The sequence below is a fragment of the Schistocerca nitens genome, chromosome 7, assembly GCF_023898315.1.
Source record: "Schistocerca nitens isolate TAMUIC-IGC-003100 chromosome 7, iqSchNite1.1, whole genome shotgun sequence".
Taxonomy (NCBI): domain Eukaryota; kingdom Metazoa; phylum Arthropoda; class Insecta; order Orthoptera; family Acrididae; genus Schistocerca; species Schistocerca nitens.
Window position 1 is genome coordinate 387,060,920 of NC_064620.1, and position 23,523 is coordinate 387,084,442.

The 23,523-nt window shown below is 39.8% G+C and overlaps 1 protein-coding gene across 1 annotated transcript in view; it reads left to right on the forward strand.

Moving 5' to 3' along the window:
* LOC126194994 (protein unc-80 homolog) overlaps positions 1 to 23,523 on the forward strand; it is a 1,036,886-nt gene that overhangs the window by 465,925 nt on the left and 547,438 nt on the right. Inside the window, exons 18-20 of the mRNA XM_049933411.1 lie at positions 2,867 to 3,058; positions 14,380 to 14,624; positions 16,344 to 16,582. Of these exons, the coding sequence (XP_049789368.1) occupies positions 2,867 to 3,058; positions 14,380 to 14,624; positions 16,344 to 16,582 (676 nt within the window). The remainder of the gene's footprint in view (positions 1 to 2,866; positions 3,059 to 14,379; positions 14,625 to 16,343; positions 16,583 to 23,523) is intronic.

The following is a 23,523-nucleotide window of genomic DNA, read 5'->3' on the forward strand; positions in this document are numbered from 1 at the left end:
GTCGGTTAGCCATAGCAAAGCAAAAAATGCTAAAGCTATATCAATATGTGGAGCACAAACAAGTAAACTGAGCAGAAATGGTAAGCACGGACTGAAATGCCCACAAGCACAAATAGTAGAAGCACAAACAAAAATGTCCAATAAGTTATAAGAAGAATAGATGACAAAGGAAGGAAAATGATGTGGGGTCGTTGGTTCAACAGTCTGTCGGTAGATGTTCTGTCGCGCATCAACAACCGTTATGTCCCCGTTGCTAATGATAAATGGGTGGAAGATGGCCAAAGGACCTTTCACTGTAGGAAACTCGACAGGCAAACAAAAGATTAGTTGACACAGATGCATTTTGAATAAATATATTGTACTCGCCTTACACTGAAGAACTTGTTACAGCCATGGCTAGCAATAAGCAGAGACCTGACATGGGCAGACATCTATACGCCCTGAATATTTGCAATAGAGTTAACTGTCAACAACTTGGAGCAATGTTCAGCACCAATTAGCAACATGGAATGCTCACTAGAAGCACAGAACCACAAGTAGAAGTAGAAGTTGAGACTGTTGCTCACATGACCGCCACTTATAACATCATCCTTGTGGTTTATCTCTGTTGGTGGCCTGGAGGTTCTACGATACTACACTTCTTGATTATCCAATTAGGAAAGCTGTTATTTTTGCTTGATGTATTTCTGTGTAGGTTTACATGCTGTAATGATCTGGTAGAAAGAAATTAACCAGTTGCTGTAAATTACTCAGGCTATTCACGTTGATTTACTTGGACATATGAGTCAAAGCCAGTTATATTGCTTCATTGTTTTCTGGCATACAACACTAACTGCATATGGCTTATTACTCTTCAAAATATATTCACTACTTTAAAACAGACAAAATAATCTGAACATTGTCTGTAGGATGGTTGTAGTAAAATGACAACAGAAATATGTCTTTTTCTCTCTATGATACTCTTTGTTTCCAAAAATAGTAACAGAACCTCTATCGTTTGTGCAATAGTCAATCTTCCTTTATTCATCATCATTACAAATGTGGCACATATGTTCATGAGTTTATGATATTATATGTGCACTATGAAAGTCTAATACACCAATAGTACGAATTAAGAAGAAAACAAAATTGGATGGCATTTCATGTGATTTTCTGTTTGAGCTTAACCTGAAGTCATATGTAATTACTGCTACAGATATATTGAATTATGAGAATGTTGTAATGTACTTGTGTTACAGCAAATAATTTTCACTGTAACGTCATGCTTCATCCTTACATGACATACATTTGCCTTGTACACCATTCACATTTGTAGGTCTGTAGGCAAGTGTAGTTACTAGCAGCTTTAACAGTTTTGCCAGAAAATCAGCATAATTTTTACTTTCTTTTTAAAAGTGTAGCTTTATAATAGGGGATATTTATTTGCAGCAATTTTAAATTTCAATTGTTCTTTTAATTCAGCTGATTCATTTTTCACAAGAAACTTTTAGTGCAAACAACACCAACAGCGTATGTTGAAAGTGACCACCATTCATCCCTTTTCACTTTTGGGCTCTGGTCAGCAAGTTACTGAAGGTGGATCAAAGCTGGACTTCTGGAATTGCTGCAATCTCATCCAAAATGTTCTTCTGCAGTTCAGGAAGACCATGAGGGTGGTTCTGATACACCTTAGACTTGAGGGCTCCCACACAAAGTAATTGCACACTAACAGATCAGATGACCTGGGTGGCCAGCTAGAGCCACAGCCAGACTGACCTCTACTAACAACTCTGACAGGTGTGAAGATTGTGTAAATGTGCTCAAAGGTTTGGCCAACGGTACGGTTGGTTGCTCCATCCTGTTGGAAGTAACTGTAGGTCTTTTCCTCCTCTGTTAATGCAGCCACAGATGGTTTCAAAATGTTGGCAGTGTCAGTCAGTACGTGATGGAAAAAGATGGGACCAATAATGCAGAGTGTAGACACTGCAAATCAAACTCCAACCTTCTTATCATGCAATAGTGTTTTGTGGAAGTTATACTGCTCTTGAGAACAGGTGATTCTGTGAGTTGACATATCCACTCAGGTAAAACCAGACTTCATTCAACATAAAGAACATATCCATGTTCGAGCCATTCATTGTTATCTCAGTAAACAACAACTCACAAAATTGGAGACACTGAGGAGCATCTGCTGATTTTAATGCATGAACAACAGACACATGATAGGGTTGCATGTGCAGGTCCAGGTGGAGTATTTGTTCACATAATTGAAGTGATATACTAGTTTCTTGCAACAGGCATCGGGTTGATTTGGTAGGACTCTGAAGCATTTTCTGGTTAACAGCAGCCACATTTCCTGCTGTGTGGGCATGTTTCAAAATGTTTTTTGACTTGTTCAAAACAGATCCTGTCTGATGCCATTTTCAGAGTAAGCATTGCATGGCATTCTTTGCTGGCACTTTTACATCATTAAACTTCTCAGCAAAGAACTGACCACACAGTTTCCAGAACTTTGTTGTCATGTAACTCTCCACAAGAAATACCCACTGCACCACTGTGAGTACCATCATCCCCTTTGCACTGCTCCAGTTACACTGACACAGCCCAGATCGGTTTGAATCACATGGTGGGTGTACACGTGGTGTATGTGTCAGGGTGTGGTTATATGTATACCTTCATGTCCAATCATTTCCACTCATCCACACCACTTTTATTTGCCCCATCCTGTGCATAATTTTAAGAAATCCATCCCTCTTTATTATAACTGTGCTAGAAGATACAGAAAATAAATGTTAAATTCTGGATGTGGGCTTTATATTTGTGTACCAATTAATTGTCTTTGTAATATAAGTATGTTACAGAGAACATTTTTGTATCATTCAAACAGGGTTCTGTTGACAGTCAGCTTGATGCTATAAGCTTGCAAGGAAGTTTGTTGAACCAAGAACGTAAACCAAGTCTAACTCGTTCTCAGACAGATTCAAATATAACCTATGCTGGTGAGGAAGTTCCTGAGGCTCAAGGATCTGCATGTTATATCACAAAAGAAGGAAACATAGACTACCGAGTAGTCTTACAGGTAACTTGTACATATTTGGAACCATGCCAGAGATTATTTCTGACCATAAGTTTCTCCATACTAGAAAAGTGGCAAATGAGTCTGAAACTTTAAACTAATAATGATAAACACAACAGTTCCAGTTGTAACTGATTTATTTGTTGACAGATCATGCCTATTCTTGCTTTGTTGTGCAAACCAGTAATCAGTTTCTCCATAGTGGGACATGGTGATTTGACCTGTCATCATGCAGATAAATTGCAACTATTGCTGTTGTATTCATCTGTAGGTCGATTAGTTTTCACAGTTTTAAGATTGCATTCAATATGAAACTAAGGCTTTAACAACAGATGGTAGCTACACCAATCTTACACAAACCTTTATGCTTGGTACTGATTGGTGATACAAATAATGAAGTATTCTGTGTGGTAGTTTAGTGTACTTTTGCTTTTGAGTGTAATCTCATATTACAGAAACATTTTTCTTTCACCTTTTTCTGTTTGTTGGTTGTTTTTATGTATCACAATGTTCTTTAGAGCATAAGTCACGCATTTGTTAAGTATTGGCAGTTAAATGTAACTAAAGGCTTAGCCTGTAGTTACATCCACTTGAGCCCTATAACATTAGTATGTACTGATTATCTGTTCACCTTAACATAGCACAGACCATGAGGTCAGGGTGTGGATTCATCCAGCTCTGAGAGCTAGTCCAGCAATAACATGGCTACTGACAGCACATTCCAAACCATACAGTACTAAATAAATGGAATAATATGTAAACCCCCCAATAAAGCCCATGTTCTTTTTCTTGTATTGTAAACACACATGGTATCATCTAGTTAAACTTCAAAAACAGATATAAAATGACTGTTCTCCAACTGAACATTGTGGACAACATGAATGTCTGTAGTCTTCCCAAATGACCTCATATCCCTTCCTGAAAGAAAGTAACTAGCTGAATTATACTGACTAACAATAACAAGATGTTTAGCATATAAATTGGGTGAGAAGATATGCAGTTCTGATATTTGAAAGCATCTAGAAGTAGAAATAAACCACTGAGTGTTCTTGTCTGCCTATGCTTAACCTTGATCACATGTTCACTTAAACTGTATGTATAAGGTCTGTTCAAAAAATTCTGGACTTTTGTCCACAAAATTTTTCTACATCTAACTTTTACTTATTGTGCGTGGTCTCCTTCAAAATACTCTCTTCCACAATTGATACACCACTTCCAGTCACCAAGGCGGCCTGACCTACCCCGTAAGGGGTCTCCTGGCCAATGACGCCAAATGCTCATTTCCATTTTTCAGTGCCACTTCCACTTCCAGATGCAGTCTTGGTGCGCCTCTTGCTGGATCACTTGAAGTACCATCTGTGAAACAACTTTTATCTCATCTATCATTGGAAATCTTCATCCTTTCAGTGGAGTTTTCAACTTTGGAAATAACAAAAAATTTGGCAAGGGGCAAGGTCTGGAGAAGTCATAGGATGAGGCAGCACATTGATTTTGTTTTTGTGCAATAGGGATGAGTGCGTGGATGCATTATCGTGATGCAAGAACCATGAATTGTGTCGCCACATTTCAAACCGTTTCCTCCTCACATTTTCTCACAGGCATTGGAACACATCATGATAATACCATCGATTAACAGTTTGTCCCTGTGGCACAAATTCATGATGAACTAATCCTTCAAAGTCAAAAAAAGAAAACTATCAGAATGGCTTTGACATTTGACCTGACCTAGTTTTCTAGTTGTGAAGAACCTTTCCCGATCCATTGAGAGGACTGAACATTGATCTCAACATGGTAGCTATAGACCCATATTGCATCACTAGTTATGATTCTCTTAAGGAACATCTTGTTTTCATTTGTGTGATACAAAGCTCTTCACAGATTGCAAAGCAAAGGTCTTTCTAGCCTTGACTCATGAGCTCTGGGACGAACCTGGCTACAACACAATGCATTCCAAGTTGATGTGTCTGGATTTCATGACATGATCCAATTGAAATGTTACTTTCTTCTGCAATCTCTCAGACAGTCAATCTACGATTGGCATGCACAGTTTCGTTGACATTCCTGACATGAGTGTCATCGGTAGACGTTGTAGGACGTCCTGAATGAAGGTCATCTTTAATGTCTGTCTGGCCATTTTAAAATGTTGTGAGCCGTTCATATCACTGAGTATGGCGTAAGCACTCCTAACTGTAGGCTTCCTGCAGCATTTGGTGTGCCTTTGTAAAGGTTGCTCTGTTGTTCATTTCTGATTTATCCTGGCAAGATTATACATAACTAGACGTTTTACATAATGTTTCTTTGCATTTATTGAAACATATGTTATAAGAGGTCTTACATTTGGTGTAGGCACCTTACTCTGAGAAATGTTTATGACAGAAATAGTAAAAAATGGAACAGATATAATCAAGAGAGAAAATTAATTTGTTTGTGCATAGTATAATAACAGATAGATTTATAGTGTGGGCTATAATGTAGCAGTGCATATCATATAAAAGCTGGGAGAGGGAGAGTAATATGCCAGCATTTGCTATTTTGTTTGATGGAGTAAAGTGGCCATACATATTAAGTTTTGGGACAAAAAATATTAGGATGACTAAAGAAAGACCTGAAGCATTTTTCTTAAATTCAGAAGGGTGTTGAACTGTAAATACGGTTCAAGGTAGATGTCCATATGTGGATAGCAACAAATAGGAAGAAGTTTGAGGCATTTTTGTTTCATAGATGGCCTCAGCTAGGATAGTAAGCGAGTGAGATCTTATATTGAAACTGTGAAGAGATGACAGTTAACTACATGCATGATGTGAGGTACTTATGGGAATCCACACTGAGAACCCAATGAAGTTGATACATTGTGTGGAAGTCATGTAGCTAGTCTGACTACATCCTAATTAGGTGTATGAGGCACTGAGAGAATCAAACAAGTGGCTAAAACACACCAGCATTTACTGTTAGCTGTAACTGTCTAAAATGTTTACTACTTATACCATATTGGATTGGATTCCCATAAACGAATAACTGCACAAGCTTCCATTTCTGTGAAAATACATTTCTGTATTCCTAGAGAGTGTTGAAACTAGCAGAGGTCTTCCTGCATGTAGGATAGAGTTTTGTGTCCGGTTGATATTTTTATCTAAAGTTGCATCCCTAATCTTCAAAGTTTTCTAGTATAGCACCACGGTACTGTCAACATGAAAAGGGGACTATCAATCACATAAATGTGGACTACTTAATGTGTACTGAGATACTTAAATTATTTGTGTTTAGTTTTAGTCACAGGTTTTGTGCCCATGTGAACAAGAAGATAGATTGTCATTCATCTGGACAGTTGCAGTACTCATATATTTTGCTCTGGCACCTAAGGAAATCAGTAAGCTATCACTAAAGGTATCACATTTATGATGGAATGGTAAAGGTGAGATGTCATAGACATACAAGGAGAGCAACAGAGGGCCCAGAACTGGCCTCCGTGCACTCAAAATTGTTTAATAAAGACTTGGCCTCAGGGGTGAACTTAATATGTAATTGGGTCCTGACAGTAACCAACAGACTGAATCCCAGAACTAACGGATAACATTAGATGAAACCTTTGCACACCAATACATATGAGGACAAGCTGAAAAGCAATGAATTTTTAAAGTGAAAACTCTTAAAGCTTTTTTAAAAATAAAACCGACTTCATGAATATTCTACACTTTATTCTTCATGTCTACCTATTTATTTCCCAACATGGTCACTCTTCCTGCAAACACATTTCTCATAACGAGAGACCAGTTTACTGATACAATCACTGTAGAATGTTTGACTTTGTTGATGGAGCCACAACCTCACCCATGCTTGCCCCACTTCATCACTATTGAAGTGAAGTCCTCAAAAGTATTCCTTAAGTTTTAGAAACACATGAAAATGAAACGGGGCCAAGGAGAGACTGTATGGAGGATGAGCAATAGTAGTGAACCCAAGGCATCGGATTGTTGCAGATGTTGCAGCTCTCATGTGTGGTCCAGAATTGTCATGCTGAAGGAAATTGTCCTCCATGTGTGGATGAACTCTTTGAATTCAGAACTCGATTTGAGCATGCTGTTTTTCTGGCACTGACATCATTGCTTTACACATCACCATATTACATGCTACAGTTCAGAGCATGCTAGCAGGAGAAGGCTGCAAATATGTAGACATGAGTAATAAAGACATAGAATGTTAAAATAACATTTGTTTTATTTAATAAGGCTTTGAGAGTTTTCACATAAAACATTCAGAATCATTACTTTTCAGCATGCCCTTGTATATTCTCCAACCATACTCTCATCGTTAGAGAAGGATTTAATCATCCTATAGTTGCTTGTGATAATTACAGTTTTGTAAATGGTGGATGTGACAAGACATCCTACAAAACAGTAATATATGCTTTCTCTGAAAGGTACTTAAAACAGATTGTTTGGAGACATTATGAAAATATATTAGATCTAACAACAATAAATAGGTCTAACCTCATTGAGGACTTCTACACTAAAACTGGTATCACTGACAATAAGACAGTTTATCAACAATGATTTCTAAAGTACAAAGGAGAACTAAAACAATTGGGAAGATTTACATCTTCAGTAAACTAGTCAAAGAGGCAATAAAAACATAGCTCAAGAAGGTACTTTAAACTTTTAGCTTTGGACAGGAGGAACTGTGCCTCAGATTTAAAGAATTATTGACCTAACTTATGTTTCTAGTAAACACTTCATAATAGGAGGGATCCTCTGTGCTGTGCAGTCTGTGTAAAGGAACAGTAACTAGTACAGAACACAATACGTGAATAAGTGGTGGGGATAAGGGGGAGGGGGGGAGCATATGCTAAATTAAACATGTTTGGCTGTCAAAAATGTGACACATTAAGGCTTCAACAACTCCAGTAGCAGAATCTTATCAAAAGAACTTTCCTCACATACAGAACCTAGATGCCATTACTCCTGCATACTTCGCATGGCTATGCTGTAATGTTAATCTTTTTCATGTCCAAGCATTTACTACCATTGAAATTAAGACAACTAGGATAAGTTTTTCAACAGTATCTGATGAACCTAATTTTAAAAACATCTTGGTCGTATCATTCTTTCTACAAACAATAGGTGTACCCCCATTGTCACAGAGTCCACTGATTATCTGGCTAAGGCTACTGTCAACTGACATATCAGCTTTCAAACTTTACTAGTGGGAACCAATCTCAGATGCCCAACATGACGGCAAAAAGCTCCTCGGAACATTAAGTTTATCCAAATACCTCCCATCTGAACCCATCTTCCTCTCCGCACTAACAATCCTGCTGTTCACCTACTTATCAACTCCACCCAAAACTCCAGAAATCTTATTCCATAGGTCTTGCATCTGGTTCATCAGTTCTGAGTGGTCACAAAGTTCCCAATTTAAAATCACTACCTTCATTACCAATATATCTTACTAGTTGCATGCAGTCTCCCTTCCTATGACCAAGGCACTAATCATCTCCCTCATTCCATGTCCACTATGCCTGTCTTACTACCAACAGAGTCCTTGGATGTCACTGTGGCTTTTAAGACCTGTAAACCTTTTTGTCGACCATTGTGTATTGTGTGTATTGAACTGGGGACCTACAAACGACGGAGAGGCTTCTCAGTGGTTCACAACCCCACAACAGCCCACAGCACTCCACCCACCTCACCTCCACCCCACACCTAACCCAGGGTTATTGTGTGTCTTGGCCCCCAGTTGACCCCTCTGGGAACATCTCATACCAGATGAGTGTAACTCCAGATGTTTGCATGGTAGAGAAATTATGGTGTACATGTATGTGGAGACATTGTTTGTGCAGCAATTGCTGACATAGTGTAAATGAGGGGAACCAGCCTGCATTTTCCGAGGCAGATGGAAAGCCACCTTAATAATCATCCACTGCCTGTCCAGCACACTGGACCTTGATACTAATCAATCGGGCGGATTCGTGCTGGGGACAGGTGCACCTTCCCACTCGGGAAGCAGCACGTTGGACCATGTGGTTAGCCGGGCAGGCACTTGCCAACCATACTTTAATCCATGATTAATTCTCCTTTGAGGACCAATTCCACCATCAGATCATAAGAAATGACATGAACACTATTTGTACCAACACATCTATAAGCCACCTACTGCAGTCGTATACAGGGTGATTTTTTCCACCGTGAACAAACTCTGTGGGTTCATCAATGAGAGGATAGAGAACAAAAAGGTCTAATGAATTTATGGAACAAAAAGGACTAATGAATTTATATAGGTCTAATGAATTTATGGAACAAAAAGGACTAATGAATTTATATCCAGAAATGCATGGTTTCCTTGCTAGAAACCATTTATTCAATCATACTTTGTTACGTAGACCATATTTTGGGATCAGTGTTTTTTATATGTCACCTAACAGGCCAGAACTTTCGGCGTTTCTTGTGGATGACTTTGCTTTCCCTGCAGGAAGAAGTGTCATTGATAATTAGAAGCATTATGTGGCTGCTATATGTTGACATCCAGCCCACTTCACCGTTAATGTTTGGACGCATCTCAATTGTGTCTTCCCTGGTCGATGGGTTAAATGAGGAGGTCCAGTTGCATGGCCTGCTTGTTCACTGGAACTCAATCTGTGCGATTTCTGGTTATGAGACCATCTCAGAAGTGTCATGTATGCAAAGCCCATTCCAGATGTGGAGACACTGGAGCAGTGTATTCATGCTGCCTTGGACACTGTTTGGATGCAGCCTGTTCAATGTGAAAGTGTGAGACAGAATATTCTAAAATGCGTACATGCTTGCTTTGAGGCCCATGGAAACCATTTTCAATGCGTGCTGTAACTGCGGCTGCATGGTACAGTGCATGTTAGACCGCAGACTCTGTAACAATGTATGACTTAATAAAAGGTCAGTAACATGGAAACCATGCATTTCCAGACATAATTTCACTAGACATTTTTTGTTCCATATCCTCTCATCAATCAGTTCATATACTTTGTGTACAGTGGAAAAAAATCATCCTATATCTATTAAACCCCTTTTTTGGTGTATTCATTGCTGGCATTCTTACTATTGGCCACTGTTCGTGAACAGCTGAGCGTGTTGATGGCCACGGTCAGCCATCTTCAGGCTGCTGCCTCGGAGTGTAGCGGCAGTGGGGAGTCTGGTACGTCGCGTGGTACACCCCAGGTGTTACATGCTTCACCCACTGTCCCTGCTGTCGAGACATCTTCGTGGGTACGGGGCGCGGTTGGGCCACCCTCTCCCCAAGGGGAGTGGTGGGTTCAGCGACGTTCACGGCGCACGAGGCGGAGGGTAAATGTGGAGGCTGGCCGTGTGGCATCGCCCGCTCTCCCTGTGAGTGGACATGTGGCTGCTCCTTCAGCAAGGTCCAAGCAGGCACACGGGGGGAGGGGTTTATTAGTTATTGGGAGCTCCAACATTAGGCGGGTGATGGAGCCCCTTAGGGAAATAGCGGAAAGGTCGGGGAAGAAGGCCAGTATTCACTCTGTCTCCTTGCCGGGGGTCTCATCCAAGATGTGGAGGAGGCCCTGCCGGCGGCGATAGAGAACACTGGGTGCACCCGACTGCAAATTGTTGCTCATGTCGGCACCAATGACTCCTGCCGTCTGGGTTCAGAGGTCGTCCTCAGTTTGTACAGGCAGTTGGCGGAATTGGTGAAGGCAGAAAGCCTCGCTCACGGGGTGGAATCAGAGCTAACTATTTGTAGTATCGTTCCCAGAACCAATCGCGGTCCTCTGGTTTGGAGCCGAGTGGAAGGCTTAAACCAGAGGCTCAGACGATTCTGCGGAGATCTGGGGTGCAAATTTCTTGGTGTCCGCTATCGGGTGGAGAAATGTAGGGTCCCCCTGAATAGGTCAGGCATGCACTACACGCCGGAAGCGGCTACAAGGGTAGCGGAGTACGTGTGGAGTGCACATGGGGGTTTTTTAGGTTAGAGATTTCCCTCCCTAGGCCCGACAAGATGCCTCCTGAGACGCGGCAAGGTAGGAGTAGGCAAAATGCAACAGGGAATAACAATATTAATGTGCTAATAGTAAACTTCAGGAGCGTCTATAGAAAGGTCCCAGAACTGCTCTCATTAATAAATGGTCACAACGCCCATACATTACTAGGGACAGAAAGTTGGCTGAAACCAGACGTAAACAGTAATGAAATCCTAAACTCAGATTGGAATGTATACCTCAGAGACAGGCTGGACAGTGAAGGGGAGACGTGTTTATGGCGATTAGAAGTGCAATAGTATTGAAGGAAATTGACGGAGATCCGAAATGTGAAATGATTTGGGTGAAGGTCACGGTTAAAGCAGGCTCAGACATGGTAATTGGATGTCTCTATAGGCCCCCTGGCTCAGCAGCTGTTGTGGCTGAGCACCTGAACGATAATTTGGAAAATATTTCGAGTAGATTTCCCCATCATGTTATAGTTCTGGGTGGAGATTTTAATTTGCCGGATGTAGACTGGGAGACTCAAACGTTCATAACGGGTGGCAGGGACAAAGAATCCAGGGAAATTTTTTTAAGTGCGATATCTGAAAGCTACCTTGAGCAGTTAAACAGGGAACCGACTCGTGGCGATAACATATTAGACCTTCTGGTGACAAACAGACCCGAACTATTTGAAACAGTTAGCGCAGAACAGGGAATCAGCGAATATAAAGCGGTTACTGCATCGATGATTTCAGCCGTAAATAGAAATATTAAAAAAGGTAGGAAGATTTTTCTGTTTAGCAAAAGTGACAAAAAGCAGATTACAGAGTACCTGACGGCTCAACACAAAAGTTTTGTCTCGAGCACAGATAGTGTTGAGGATCAGTGGACAAAGTTCAAAACCATCGTACAATATGCGTTAGATGAGTATATGCCAAGCAAGCTCATGAGAGGTGGAAAAGAGCCACCGTGGTACAACAACCGAGTTAGAAAACTGGTGCGGAAGCAAAGGGAACTACACAGCAAACACAAACATAGCCAAAGCCTTGCAGACAAACAAAAATTCCGTGAAGCGAAATGTAGTGTGAGGAGGGCTGTGCAAGAGGTGTTCAATGAATTCGAAAGTAAAGTTCTATGTACTGACTTGGCAGAAAATCCTAAGAAATTTTGTTCTTATGTCAAAGTGGTAGGTGGATCAAAACAAAATGTCCAGACACTCTGTGACCAAAATTGTACTGAAACAGAGGATGACAGACTAAAGGCCGAAATACTAAATGTCTTTTTCCAAAGCTGTTTCACAGAGGAAGACTGCACTGTAGTTCCTTCTCTAGATTGTCGTACAGATGACAAAATGGTAGATATCGAAATAGATGACAGAGGGATAGAGAAACAATTAAAATCGCTCAAAAGAGGAAAGGCCACTGGACCTGATGGGATACCAGTTCGATTTTACACAGAGTACGCGAAGGAACTTGCCCCCCTTCTTGCAGCGGTGTACCGTAGGTCTCTAGAAGAGCATAGCGTTCCAAAGGATTGGAAAAGGGCACAGGTCATCCCCGTTTTCAAGAAGGGACGTCGAACAGATGTGCAGAACTATAGACCTATATCCCTAACGTCGATCAGTTGTAGAATTTTGGAACACGTATTATGTTCGAGTATAATGAATTTTCTGGAGACTAGAAATCTACTCTGTAGGAATCAGCATGGGTTTCGAAAAAGACGGCCATGTGAAACCCAGCTCGCGCTATTCGTCCACAAGACTCAGAGGGCCATAGACATGGGTTCACAGGTAGATGCCGTGTTTGTTGACTTCCGCAAGGCATTCGATACAGTTACCCACAGTCGTTTAATGAACAAAGTAAGAGCATATGGATTATCAGACCAATTGTGTGATTTGAATGAAGAGTTCCTAGATAACAGAATGCAGCCAGTTATTCTCAATGGAGAGAAGTCTTCCGAAGTAAGAGTGATTTCAGGTGTGCCGCAGGTGAGTGTCATAGGACCGTTGCTATTCACAATATACATAAATGACCTTTTGGATGACATCGGAAGTTCACTGAGGTTTTTGGCAGATGTTGCTGTGGTGTATCGAGAGGTTGTAACAATGGAAAATTGTACTGAAATGCAGGAGGATCTGCAACAAATTGACGCATGGTGCAGGGAATGGCAATTGAATCTCAATGTAGACAAGTGTAATGTGCTGCGAATACATAGAAAGATAGATCCCTTACCATTTAGCTACAAAATAGCAGGTCAGCAACTGGAAGCAGTTAATTCCATAAATTGTATGGGAGTACACATTAGGAGTGATTTAAAATGGAATGATCATATAAAGTTGATCGTCGGTAAAGCAGATGCCAGACTGAGATTCATAGGAGGAATCCTAAGGAAATGCAATCTGAAAACAAAAGAAGTAGGTTACAGTACGCCTGTTCACCCACCGCTTGAATACTGCTCAGCAGTGTGGGATCCGTACCAGATAGGGTTGATAGAAGAGATAGAGAAGATCCAACGGAGAGTAGCGCACTTCATTACAGGATCATTTAGTAATCGCGAAAGCATTACGGAGATGATAGATAAACTCCAGTGGAAGACTCTGCAGGAGAGACGCTCAGTAGCTTGGTACGGGCTTTTGTTAAAGTTTCGAGAACATACCTTCACCGAAGACTCAAGCAGTATATTGCTCCATCCTATGTATATCTCGCGAAGAGACCATGAGGGTAAAATCAGAGAGATTAGAGCCCACATAGAAGCATACCGACAATCCTTCTTTCCACGAACGATACGAGACTGGAATAGAAGGGAGAACCGATAGAGGTACTCAGGGTGCCCTCCGCCACACACCATCTGGTGGCTTGCAAAGTATGGATGTTGATGTAGATGAAACAACCTGATAGGTCGCCTCCACTTTTTCCTCCAGAACTTTAACATACCCTCCAAAAGCAGTTTTACTTGGTCCTCCTCAACTCATGAAGTTATGGCACTGAACTGTACCGTTTGGAACACTCCCTATTAAACCCACCATTATTGACTAGTGGATGGTAGCCTAACAGTTTAAAAATAGTTTGATTGTGTGCAACTGATAAAGGCTGATCGGATAATATTTGCATTGGAGTTGTTTCGTATCAAATCCAATAAAGGTGATTACGATGTCAGGTAGCAATAATTGGTACATAGTTTGCTCTTAATGTTCTATATCTTTTGTCTAAACAGCACAAATGAGGCAGTTACTCCCAAAGTAATAACAGTTAAATCATCACAGGTCGCCTATTAATGCTGTTGCATGCCAATATTCTTCATGTGTCATTGTAACCTTATTTAATAAAAAGCAGATAATTGTTTATCTAACTTGTATATGTATTTTGTTAACACACAGGCAGTTCATTGTGCTGCAATGCGAGATAATGTATGTTGCACTCTTCGTGTATGTGAAGTGATTCTCAACCTGTTAGAGCTTCTCATAGAACTTGGAGTGCTGAAAGAATGTGAAAAAGGATCAGGAAAAGAAAAAGTGACAGGAACTAGTAGTAATGTGGCTCATGAAGTGAAAGCAACAGAGGCAGGACCATCTGGCATAAAACCATTGTCACCTCACACAATGGCTATGAGTAGCATTACAAGGTAAAGGTTGATATAAAAACATTTTTATACATCTATGAGATGTGATTTCACTGTAGATTGTATTTGTACTGCTCAAAATCCAAACACAGACTGTATTTGAATTTTGGGCAATTCCACACACTAATTCATGTGCATATTGGGTTGAATGCTCACTTTCATCTCTGAACTGTGTCGTGTAAACATGTAATAAAAATAATAATATGAAAAACAGATTTACTCATTGTGAAATTCATGCATAAATATATAAACATAACTAAAGTATGGTTGCAGGGTAAGGAAACACTAAGGGTGTAAGACGGAACAAAGAAATTGGAAAACAGCTATTTGTTAGTAGCCATGCTCACATGTTTCACTTTTCCACTTCCAGTGTGGTCTAGTTCCTTTTACTCTTCACTTGAACACATTCTCCCTCCAAATCCAGCTTCTCTTAATCACGCAAATGGGGAACTTGCCCACCAACACTGCCCTTTTTAAAATCTTGCCATCATCAATTTTCATTTCTCTCCAATACCTGTTCTTCTATCTTTCTATTGGTCTCTGTCCTTTTTGTATGTTATCCATAGCATGAGCTTCATATTTGTCTCCATCCCACAGGATATTAGTATCCTCTGTAAACTCATTCTCACATTTAGTGTCCTCTACACACCTTCACTCTGTTTTTGAAGTGATCTCCTTTCAGCGTGATGCCCCTGCAGCCACTTCCTCTGTAGCCAGGTACTATAACATATAGCTATTCCTAATGCTCAACACTTCATCTGGCAATATTTATCTAGTGCTGCCCTTTGCCATGAAAATGCAAAAATAGGTGCACTAATAAAATGATGTTTCATTCAGTATCAGTAATACTCACAATAAAGCCAAATCAAAAATGTCCATATTTTCAGACTGGCTATTCATTCATTTCAATGTCTGCTTTACAGCCTGTGCCATCTGGATCCTTCCCACCAACACCAGCTTTTCTGAGTTGCAGAGGTGGGAACTCTCCCTGTAATATATCCTACATTCCTGTAACCCTCCTGGCCTCAACTATCATTAGTCTTTGTCCTTACCCTCTAGCCCGATCCCTGTTCCCATTGTAGCACTACACAGTCCTCTATTCCACCAAAACACCCATAGTCTTTTTACCTCTCTCCTTTTCTGCTAACCATCCCCTTCCCTCTGTCAAACCTCCTAACTTCACCAGCTGCCCTACCCTGCCTCCACCTCATCCCTGTGTGCTCCCACAGGCAGCACTTTACCATCTCCCACCCCTATTCTGCTATCCCTCCTCCTCTCCAACCTAACCTCCTCCCACCCCTACTACACGGTTCCATCTTCCATCATGCCTCAGCACTCAGAGACTGCAGTCATGTGAGTGTGAGTTGTATTTGTGTGTGTGTGTGTGTGTGTGTGTGTTCTATCGCTGATGGATGAAGGCCTTGTTGGCCAAAAGCTCATTTTGTTGTGCCTATTTGCAACACAATATCACTGCTATATGGTGAGTTGCAACTATTCTTTTCATAATATTGTTGAAATATTAACTAATCTGTTTTGCTGTTTCCTGTACTTACTTACCTTTCTTACATTCTTTTGATGAGTATATTATGTCAGAGATCATTTTATTATTATGCTTCAATACTGCATTGTGGTTTTGTGTGAGTAAATGCCAGTTATTAGGCATCTTCACCAGGAACTCGAAAGAACAAGATCTTGAGTTCATTGATTGTGAAAAATTTTCAGAGTCATCAAACACCTAGGTTGCCCACATGGTTGTGGAGATAGCCAAAGAGGACCACCAGCAGACTTCCTACGCTCACAAGTGCAGTCATTATTAGGGAAGCTTCACCGCATAAATCAGAAAATGTTTGCTCATTTCTTGCGTGAGCTTGTACGTCGTCAAACTGTTTCTGATACAATTGATTTATTCCATGCGTATGTTGGATTCTGTGTTGACCCCAGTTCATTGCTGTCACCTCTCAGTAAGTATTTTAATTAACTTATTACCTATTTTAAACCTGATTGAACTGTCTTACATGTTAACATAGCTAAAGAGTTCAATACTTTTTTATGCATTCTTTTAGTGCATAATAGATATAAAAAACACAACTTAAACTTTGTGTTGATGTCCATATCCCATAACAGAAAATGGACTTTAGAGGCTTTCTCGCATTGTAAACCAGGGCAAGGGTGATGTTTGGCAGATCTGCCAACAGAGTACAATACTTGTCCTTGCATAAGTGTTTCAGAGCCCACCATTCAGAGTACATTTTGAACATGAGGCTCTGTGGGAGATGAGCCATACATGTTCCCATGGGAGATGAGTCATACACGTTCCCATGTTAACTCAACAACATCATCAGTTATGATTACAGTGAGCACATATCTCTGAGATTAAACTGTGAATCAGTGGAAACATGTCATCATTTGAATAATTTTTCCTGTTACACCAAGACAGTATTTGTGCTTTGATATGCTGTCAGCTTGGTAAACAGCTGCTCAGAACATGTATCACGCTATAAGTGCAGGCCGGTACGGTCATTATTATGCTATGGAAATACATTCACCTGGGCTTTCATGCGACCTTTGTTAGTAATCAGACACACCATGATAGCTGTGGATTACATAAATATTACTGCTAACTATCTGCATTACTTTGTGCTTGATGTCTTCCCTGGCAGTGATGGCAATTTCCAGTACAATAATTCACTTGATTTGAACTCGATGGAACACATATGGGACACTGTTGATTGCCAATTCTATATCTACAAAGCTTTAGCTCGTAATTTTTGGGAACTGTGTGGCCCATGCATACATAGACATCTGTTTTTACATACTCCATAAACTTACCAAGGATTTGTCAAATCCACGTCATGCAGAATTGCTGCTGCATTATATTCCAAAGGTAGACTAATATGCTGTTAAACAAGTGGTCAAGATGTTTTGGTTCCTGGACACACGTAGCAGTTGATTTATGGGGAGAATGGAAGAATAAAGAAGAGTTATGAAACCAAAAGAATAACTTAGATATGAAACAAAAGCTTTATAAATCTTTTTCTTTCAGCACATGTATCATACATATTCAAGGTATTAATCAGAAAATCTTTTTACATATTGGTTTTACAACAAGTGTACGTTATTCAAATTTTTATATCAAATTGGATATCATATAATGAGTAGCTACAAATTTGAGTAATAATGTGTATAACATTAATGAAAATTCTGGGATGGACCAATATGTGAAATAAGGAAAGTCAGCCACTGACCTATATCGGATTGATGTGTGGAGCACAAAAACATATAACAGAAAACAGCAGTCACACTAGCTTTGAGCATTAGCTCTTTTTCTAGCAGTAGTACCCACATTCATACACACCCAGATAGACACCTGAATGCACACTTTTGTTGTCTCAGTAAGACTAATTATTGATTGTTGATTATTGAAAGCAGTTGACTGAGCTGATGGAGTTGGTGAGGGAGTAAGAAGGACACTAGAAGGGGATAGCAGGAAAGAGGCAGTTCTTTGGACAGATGACCCCATAGCCTCATAATAAGATGATAAGAGTGCAGAGGGTATAACAAAAAGAGATGTAGAAAGAGGGAGGGGAGGAAAAATGAGGGAGAAGGTGAACATGAAGTGGGAGAAATGGAAAGGAGAGAGAAGGGTTGAAAAGAAGGGATGGAGAGGGAGAATGCCACATGATGGGGGAGGGAGAAGTGGAAAGGGTGGTAGGTGAAGTCAGTGCATGATCTGGATGGAGAAGGAGTGGTGTGGACAGAAGAGAGGGGTTGTAAAAGTGCAGTATGTGTTGGAGATGGGCTCCTATCTCAAACACATCTTATGTTTTCACAGTCCTCTGGGCCATGAATTCCTCTCCTGTGCCAACCTCTTCATCGCAGAGTAGCAGTTGCAACATATGTCCTCAATTATTTGATAGATGTATTCCAATCTCTGTTTTCCTCTTTAGTTTTTACCCTGTGCAGCTCCCTCTAGTACCTTGGAAGTTATTGTGTGATGTCTTAACAGATGTCCCACCATCCTGTCCCTTCTTCTTTTCAGTGTTTGTCATGTGTTCTTTTCCTCACAGATTCTCCAGAAAACCTCCTCATTCCTTACCTTATCAGTCCACATAATTCTCAAAATTCTTCTGCAGCACCACGTCTCAAATGTTTTGATTCTATTCTTTTCTGGTTTTCCCAAAATCTTTGTTTCACTGCCATACAATGCCGTGCTCTAAACATACATTCTCAGGAATTTAATTCTAAATTAAGGCCTGTGTTTGTTACGAGTAGACTTCTGTGGGCCAGGAATGCCCTTTTCCTGAGTGCTAGTCTGCTTTCTATGTCCTCTTTGCTCCATCTGTCATAGGTTATTTTGAAGCCTAGGTAGCAGAACTCTTTAACTACATCTATTTTGTGGTCACCAGTTGTGATGTTAAGATTCTCACTGTTCTCATTTCTGCTACTTCTTATTACTTTTGTGTTTCTCTGATTAATTCTCAATCCATATTCTGTACTCATTCGGCTGTTCATTTCATTTAACAGATCCTGTAATTCTTCTTCACTTTCACTGAGGATAGCAATGTCATCAGTGAATCTAACAATTGATATTCTTTCATCTTGAATTTTGATTCCACTCTTGAATATTTCTTTTATTTCTGTCACTGCTTCTTCATTGTATAGATTCAACAGTAGGGGCAAAAGACTACATCCCTGCCTCACATACTTTCTAATCTGAGCACTTCTTTCTTGGTCTTCCATTCTTATTGTTCCCTCTTGGCTCTTGTACATTTTGTATATTATCCTTCACTAACTTATCCCTATTTTTCTCAGAATTTCAAACACCATAATACATTGTTAAACACTTTTTCCAGGTTGACGAATCCTGTGAATGTGTCTTGATTTTTCTTTAGTCATGCTTCCATTATCAACCACAGCATCAGACTTGCCTCTCTGGTGCTTTACCTTTCCTAAAGCCAAACTGATCATCATCTAACACATCCTCAGTTATCTTTTCCATTCTTCTTTGTATTATTCTTCTCAACAACTTGGATGCATAAGCTGCTAAAGTGATTCTTCAATAATTCTTAGACTTATCAGCTCTTATAATCTTCAGAATTTTGTGGATGAAGATTTTCTGAAAGTCTGATGGTATATCAATGGATTCGTATTTTCTACACACCAGCGTGAATAGACATTTTGTTGCCACTTCCGCCAATGATTTTAGAAATCCTGATGAAATGTTATTGTGATGCCTCTAATTAATGGTAAAAGTAATTACAGTGATACACGCTGAACAAAGAATATTTGCCACAAGGAGTGTATTTAAACTTTAGATTTCTTGGTGGCATAATGATTCCATGAACTACTATATAAAGGAAAGATGCCACATTATCTTTTTATTATCACTTGTCTGTTTGGTCTTATTGCTTAGCTCTTGTAGTGTTTTGTTTTAGTGGCTCTCTGTGCCATTCGATGTATAGAGGCTTGCTGCCTTTCATCTAAGTAGATTTACCATTAAATAATAATTATCAATGTTTAATTTCAAAAATTTGTTCTTGCTGTGAAACGGAAACCTTTTCCTCTCCTTACCATTTACATAAATGTGGCCACTGCTTTGTACAGGAGGATGCTCATGTGTTAATTTTAATTTAATTCCCAAAAGTAGCTTGCAGTTAGTTTTATAACAATGAAAACAATCAATTATTGACAACATTATTTAAGTGTATTCTACTCACCAAGCAGTGGCAGAACACACGCATAACAGACAGTTGTAATTGGCAAGCTTTCAGAGCCTGTGGCTCCTTTGTCAGGCAGGAGGGTTTGTAGGAGAAGGAAGAAGGGTGGAGGAAAAGGTATGGATTTTCAGAAAATCACCCAGAACTGTAGGACAGGTGAGACTTAACATAGAGGACGAGAAGGAAAGATGATCAGTTTTCTTTCACTTCTGACATTCTAGTTTCTGAACAACCTGCATTTTAAAGTTGTTTAGGAAGTATGATTTTCAGTTAACACAGTACAGTTATCTTTGATTGCTGAAAATTTATCTGTACATAATACAACACTTGCAGAACTTGCATTAACCTTGGCTTGAGCATGATGAAGTAATATTTCAGACTTAAAAGAATTTTCAATTTATTTTGAGTCAGAAAGAAAAATATTTAATATCCATACCAGAGATAAATTTTCATATCAGTAAAATATATCTATGACATCAGAACAATAATTCCTAACATTATGATATTTTCACTCAACATATAGTTTATATGTAAGATATACACCCTCTGTCATGCACCATATGGTCGCGTGCAGAATATCTGTGTGGATGTAGATGTATCTGTATTTGAAGTGCAATTTACATGATTAAATGTAAGAAGAGAAGTTCATAGTAATAAAGGTATTTATTCTTGCTTCATCAATAGTTGTTTAGGGAGATTATGTCCCAATTTCCCATAGTGAAATCAGGCAACATCTGGTTCATTATATATCCCTTCTTTCTTATTTGATCTTAAGTCTTCCAAAGCTGTTTTAAAAGCTGATTCTAATACTGGATCCCCTATCTTTGCTATATTGAGTCTTGTTTCCTCTTCTATCATGTCATCAGAGCAGTCTTTATCCTCATAGAAGCCTTCACCCATCTGCTGTTTCTGCTGCATTTAATAGTGGAATTACCAATCTTGTTTTAATTTCATGAAGGTTGTTTTGACTTTTATATTTGCTGAGTCAGTTCTTCCAACAGTCATTTCTTTTTCAGTTTCTTCACAGATTTCATGCAGCCATTTTGCCTGAGCTTCCCTGCACTTCCTACGAATTTCATTTCTAAGTGAACTGTATTTCTGTATTCCTGAATTTCGTTGAACATTTTTGTAGTTCCTTCTTTCATCGATCATCTGAAGTATTTCCTCTGTTACTCATGTTATCTTTACAGTTACCTTCTTTGTTTTTATTTTCAGCTTCTGTGATTGTGCTTTTTCAGAGATCCCCATTCCTCTTCAACTGATCTATGTACTGACCTATTCCATACACAGTATCTATAGCCTCAGAGAACTTCAAACATATCTCTACATTCCTTCTTTGTGCAGTGATTCTTCCTGCCTAGTCTCTTGAACTTCAGCCTGCTCTTCATCACTACTAGATAGTGATCTGAGTCTATATTTGCCCCTGAGTACACCTTGCAATCCAGTATCTAGTTACGGAATCTGTGCCTGACCATGATGCAATTTAACTGAAATTTTCCCATATGTCCCAGCCCTTTCCACGTATACCTCCTCCTCCTGTGGTTCTTGAACAGAGTATTCACTATTACTAGTTGAAATTTAATGCATAATTAAATTAGTCTTTCTCCTGTCTCATTTTTAGTACCAATCCCCTATTCTCCCATAACCATTTCTTCTGCTCCTTCCCCTACAACCGCATTCTAATTCCCCATGACTATTAGATTTTATCTCCCTTTAAATACTGAATTACCCATTCAATATCCTCATATGCTTTTTGGATCTCTTCATCTTTGGCTGAACTATTGTTGTCAATGTTGGTTTGTTGTTGATTCCAATGAGATCAACCCAGTCACTGAACTGTTCATAGTAACTGTCAGTCCTACCCTCCTATTCATATAGAATATTACGCCCATTATATCATTTTCTGTTGTTGTTGATACTGCCCTATACTCACCTGACCAGAAATCCTTGTCTCTGTTTCACTTCACTGACCCCCCACTACATCTAGATAGAGCCTTAGCATTTCCCTTTTCAGATTTTCTGGCTTCCCTACCATGTTCAAACTTCTGACATTCTACTTCCTCTCTCAAAGAACATTATCCTGCTGGCCTAAACCTTCTCTAATCTGTGGTCTCTGCCTCACCTTGCCTTTTCTGTTCTCTTCTGTCCACAACACTCCAGATCATTCCCTGCCTTCTCTCTTCTGTCCATACCATCCCTTTTGCATCCAAAACATTCACTGCCTTCTCCCACCATTCAGCCGCCACCCCTACATGAGCATTCTCCCTCACCCTCTCCCTCCCCCCTCTCTCCTTTCTATCCCTCCCCTCTCCTCCTTTTAAACCCCTCTCTCTACTCTTTTCCTTCCCTTTCCTCCCTCTTCATCTTCACCTTTCTGTCCTTTTTCTCACTCCCCATTCACTCTCCCTCAGTTATTCTCACTATCCACCTTCCCACATCTCTTTTTTTATTTTCTTTGTACTCTTTTCCTCTTGCTATGTGACCATGGAGTCATTTAATGAAAGTTTCTGTTGCATGTTTCTGCACTCCATGCATCAGTCTGCTGAAGATGAGTGGTTGTCTCACCCTTATTTTTGAGTAAGAACTTGCTTGCATGTACCATACATTTGATTTTTTTTTAATTAAATGGATGAGTTACACTTTTCATGTGTGATGCACTGTGAGACTGACAGTAACCAAAATACAGGCAGCCTACTCAGAAATTTACATCTTTGGTACATATGTGGAATTAAAATTACCTACTGGGAAACATATGTTATCATGTTGCTCCACACTGTGCACTGTAACATGCTTGGATCCTTTTTCACAATTTGCTTGAGGTGTTCCTCAAAGCTGTCCCACCCTTATAAGATAGCCGTACTGAGGTTGTTCATTGTGTGAGGAGTGTCGCTGCAACAATGCATTACAAGTCTGAACTGGTCCCAAGCATGCTTACCCAGGTTCATGGCAGTACATACCACAGACCACTCCTTTCAGTTGATTAATGAAATGTGATGAGGCAGCTGGGGTGTGCTTGTGTGTTATCATCTTGAAAGATGAACTCATTGTGGAAATGAGAAATGTTAACTGTATAGTCGGACAATTACTTGGAGGATCTTGTCCCAACACTGCACAGTCCTCAAATTACCCTCAATACCAATGAGGGGCCTCTGACACCTTTGCATGAAACTGGCTCAAAACATGTC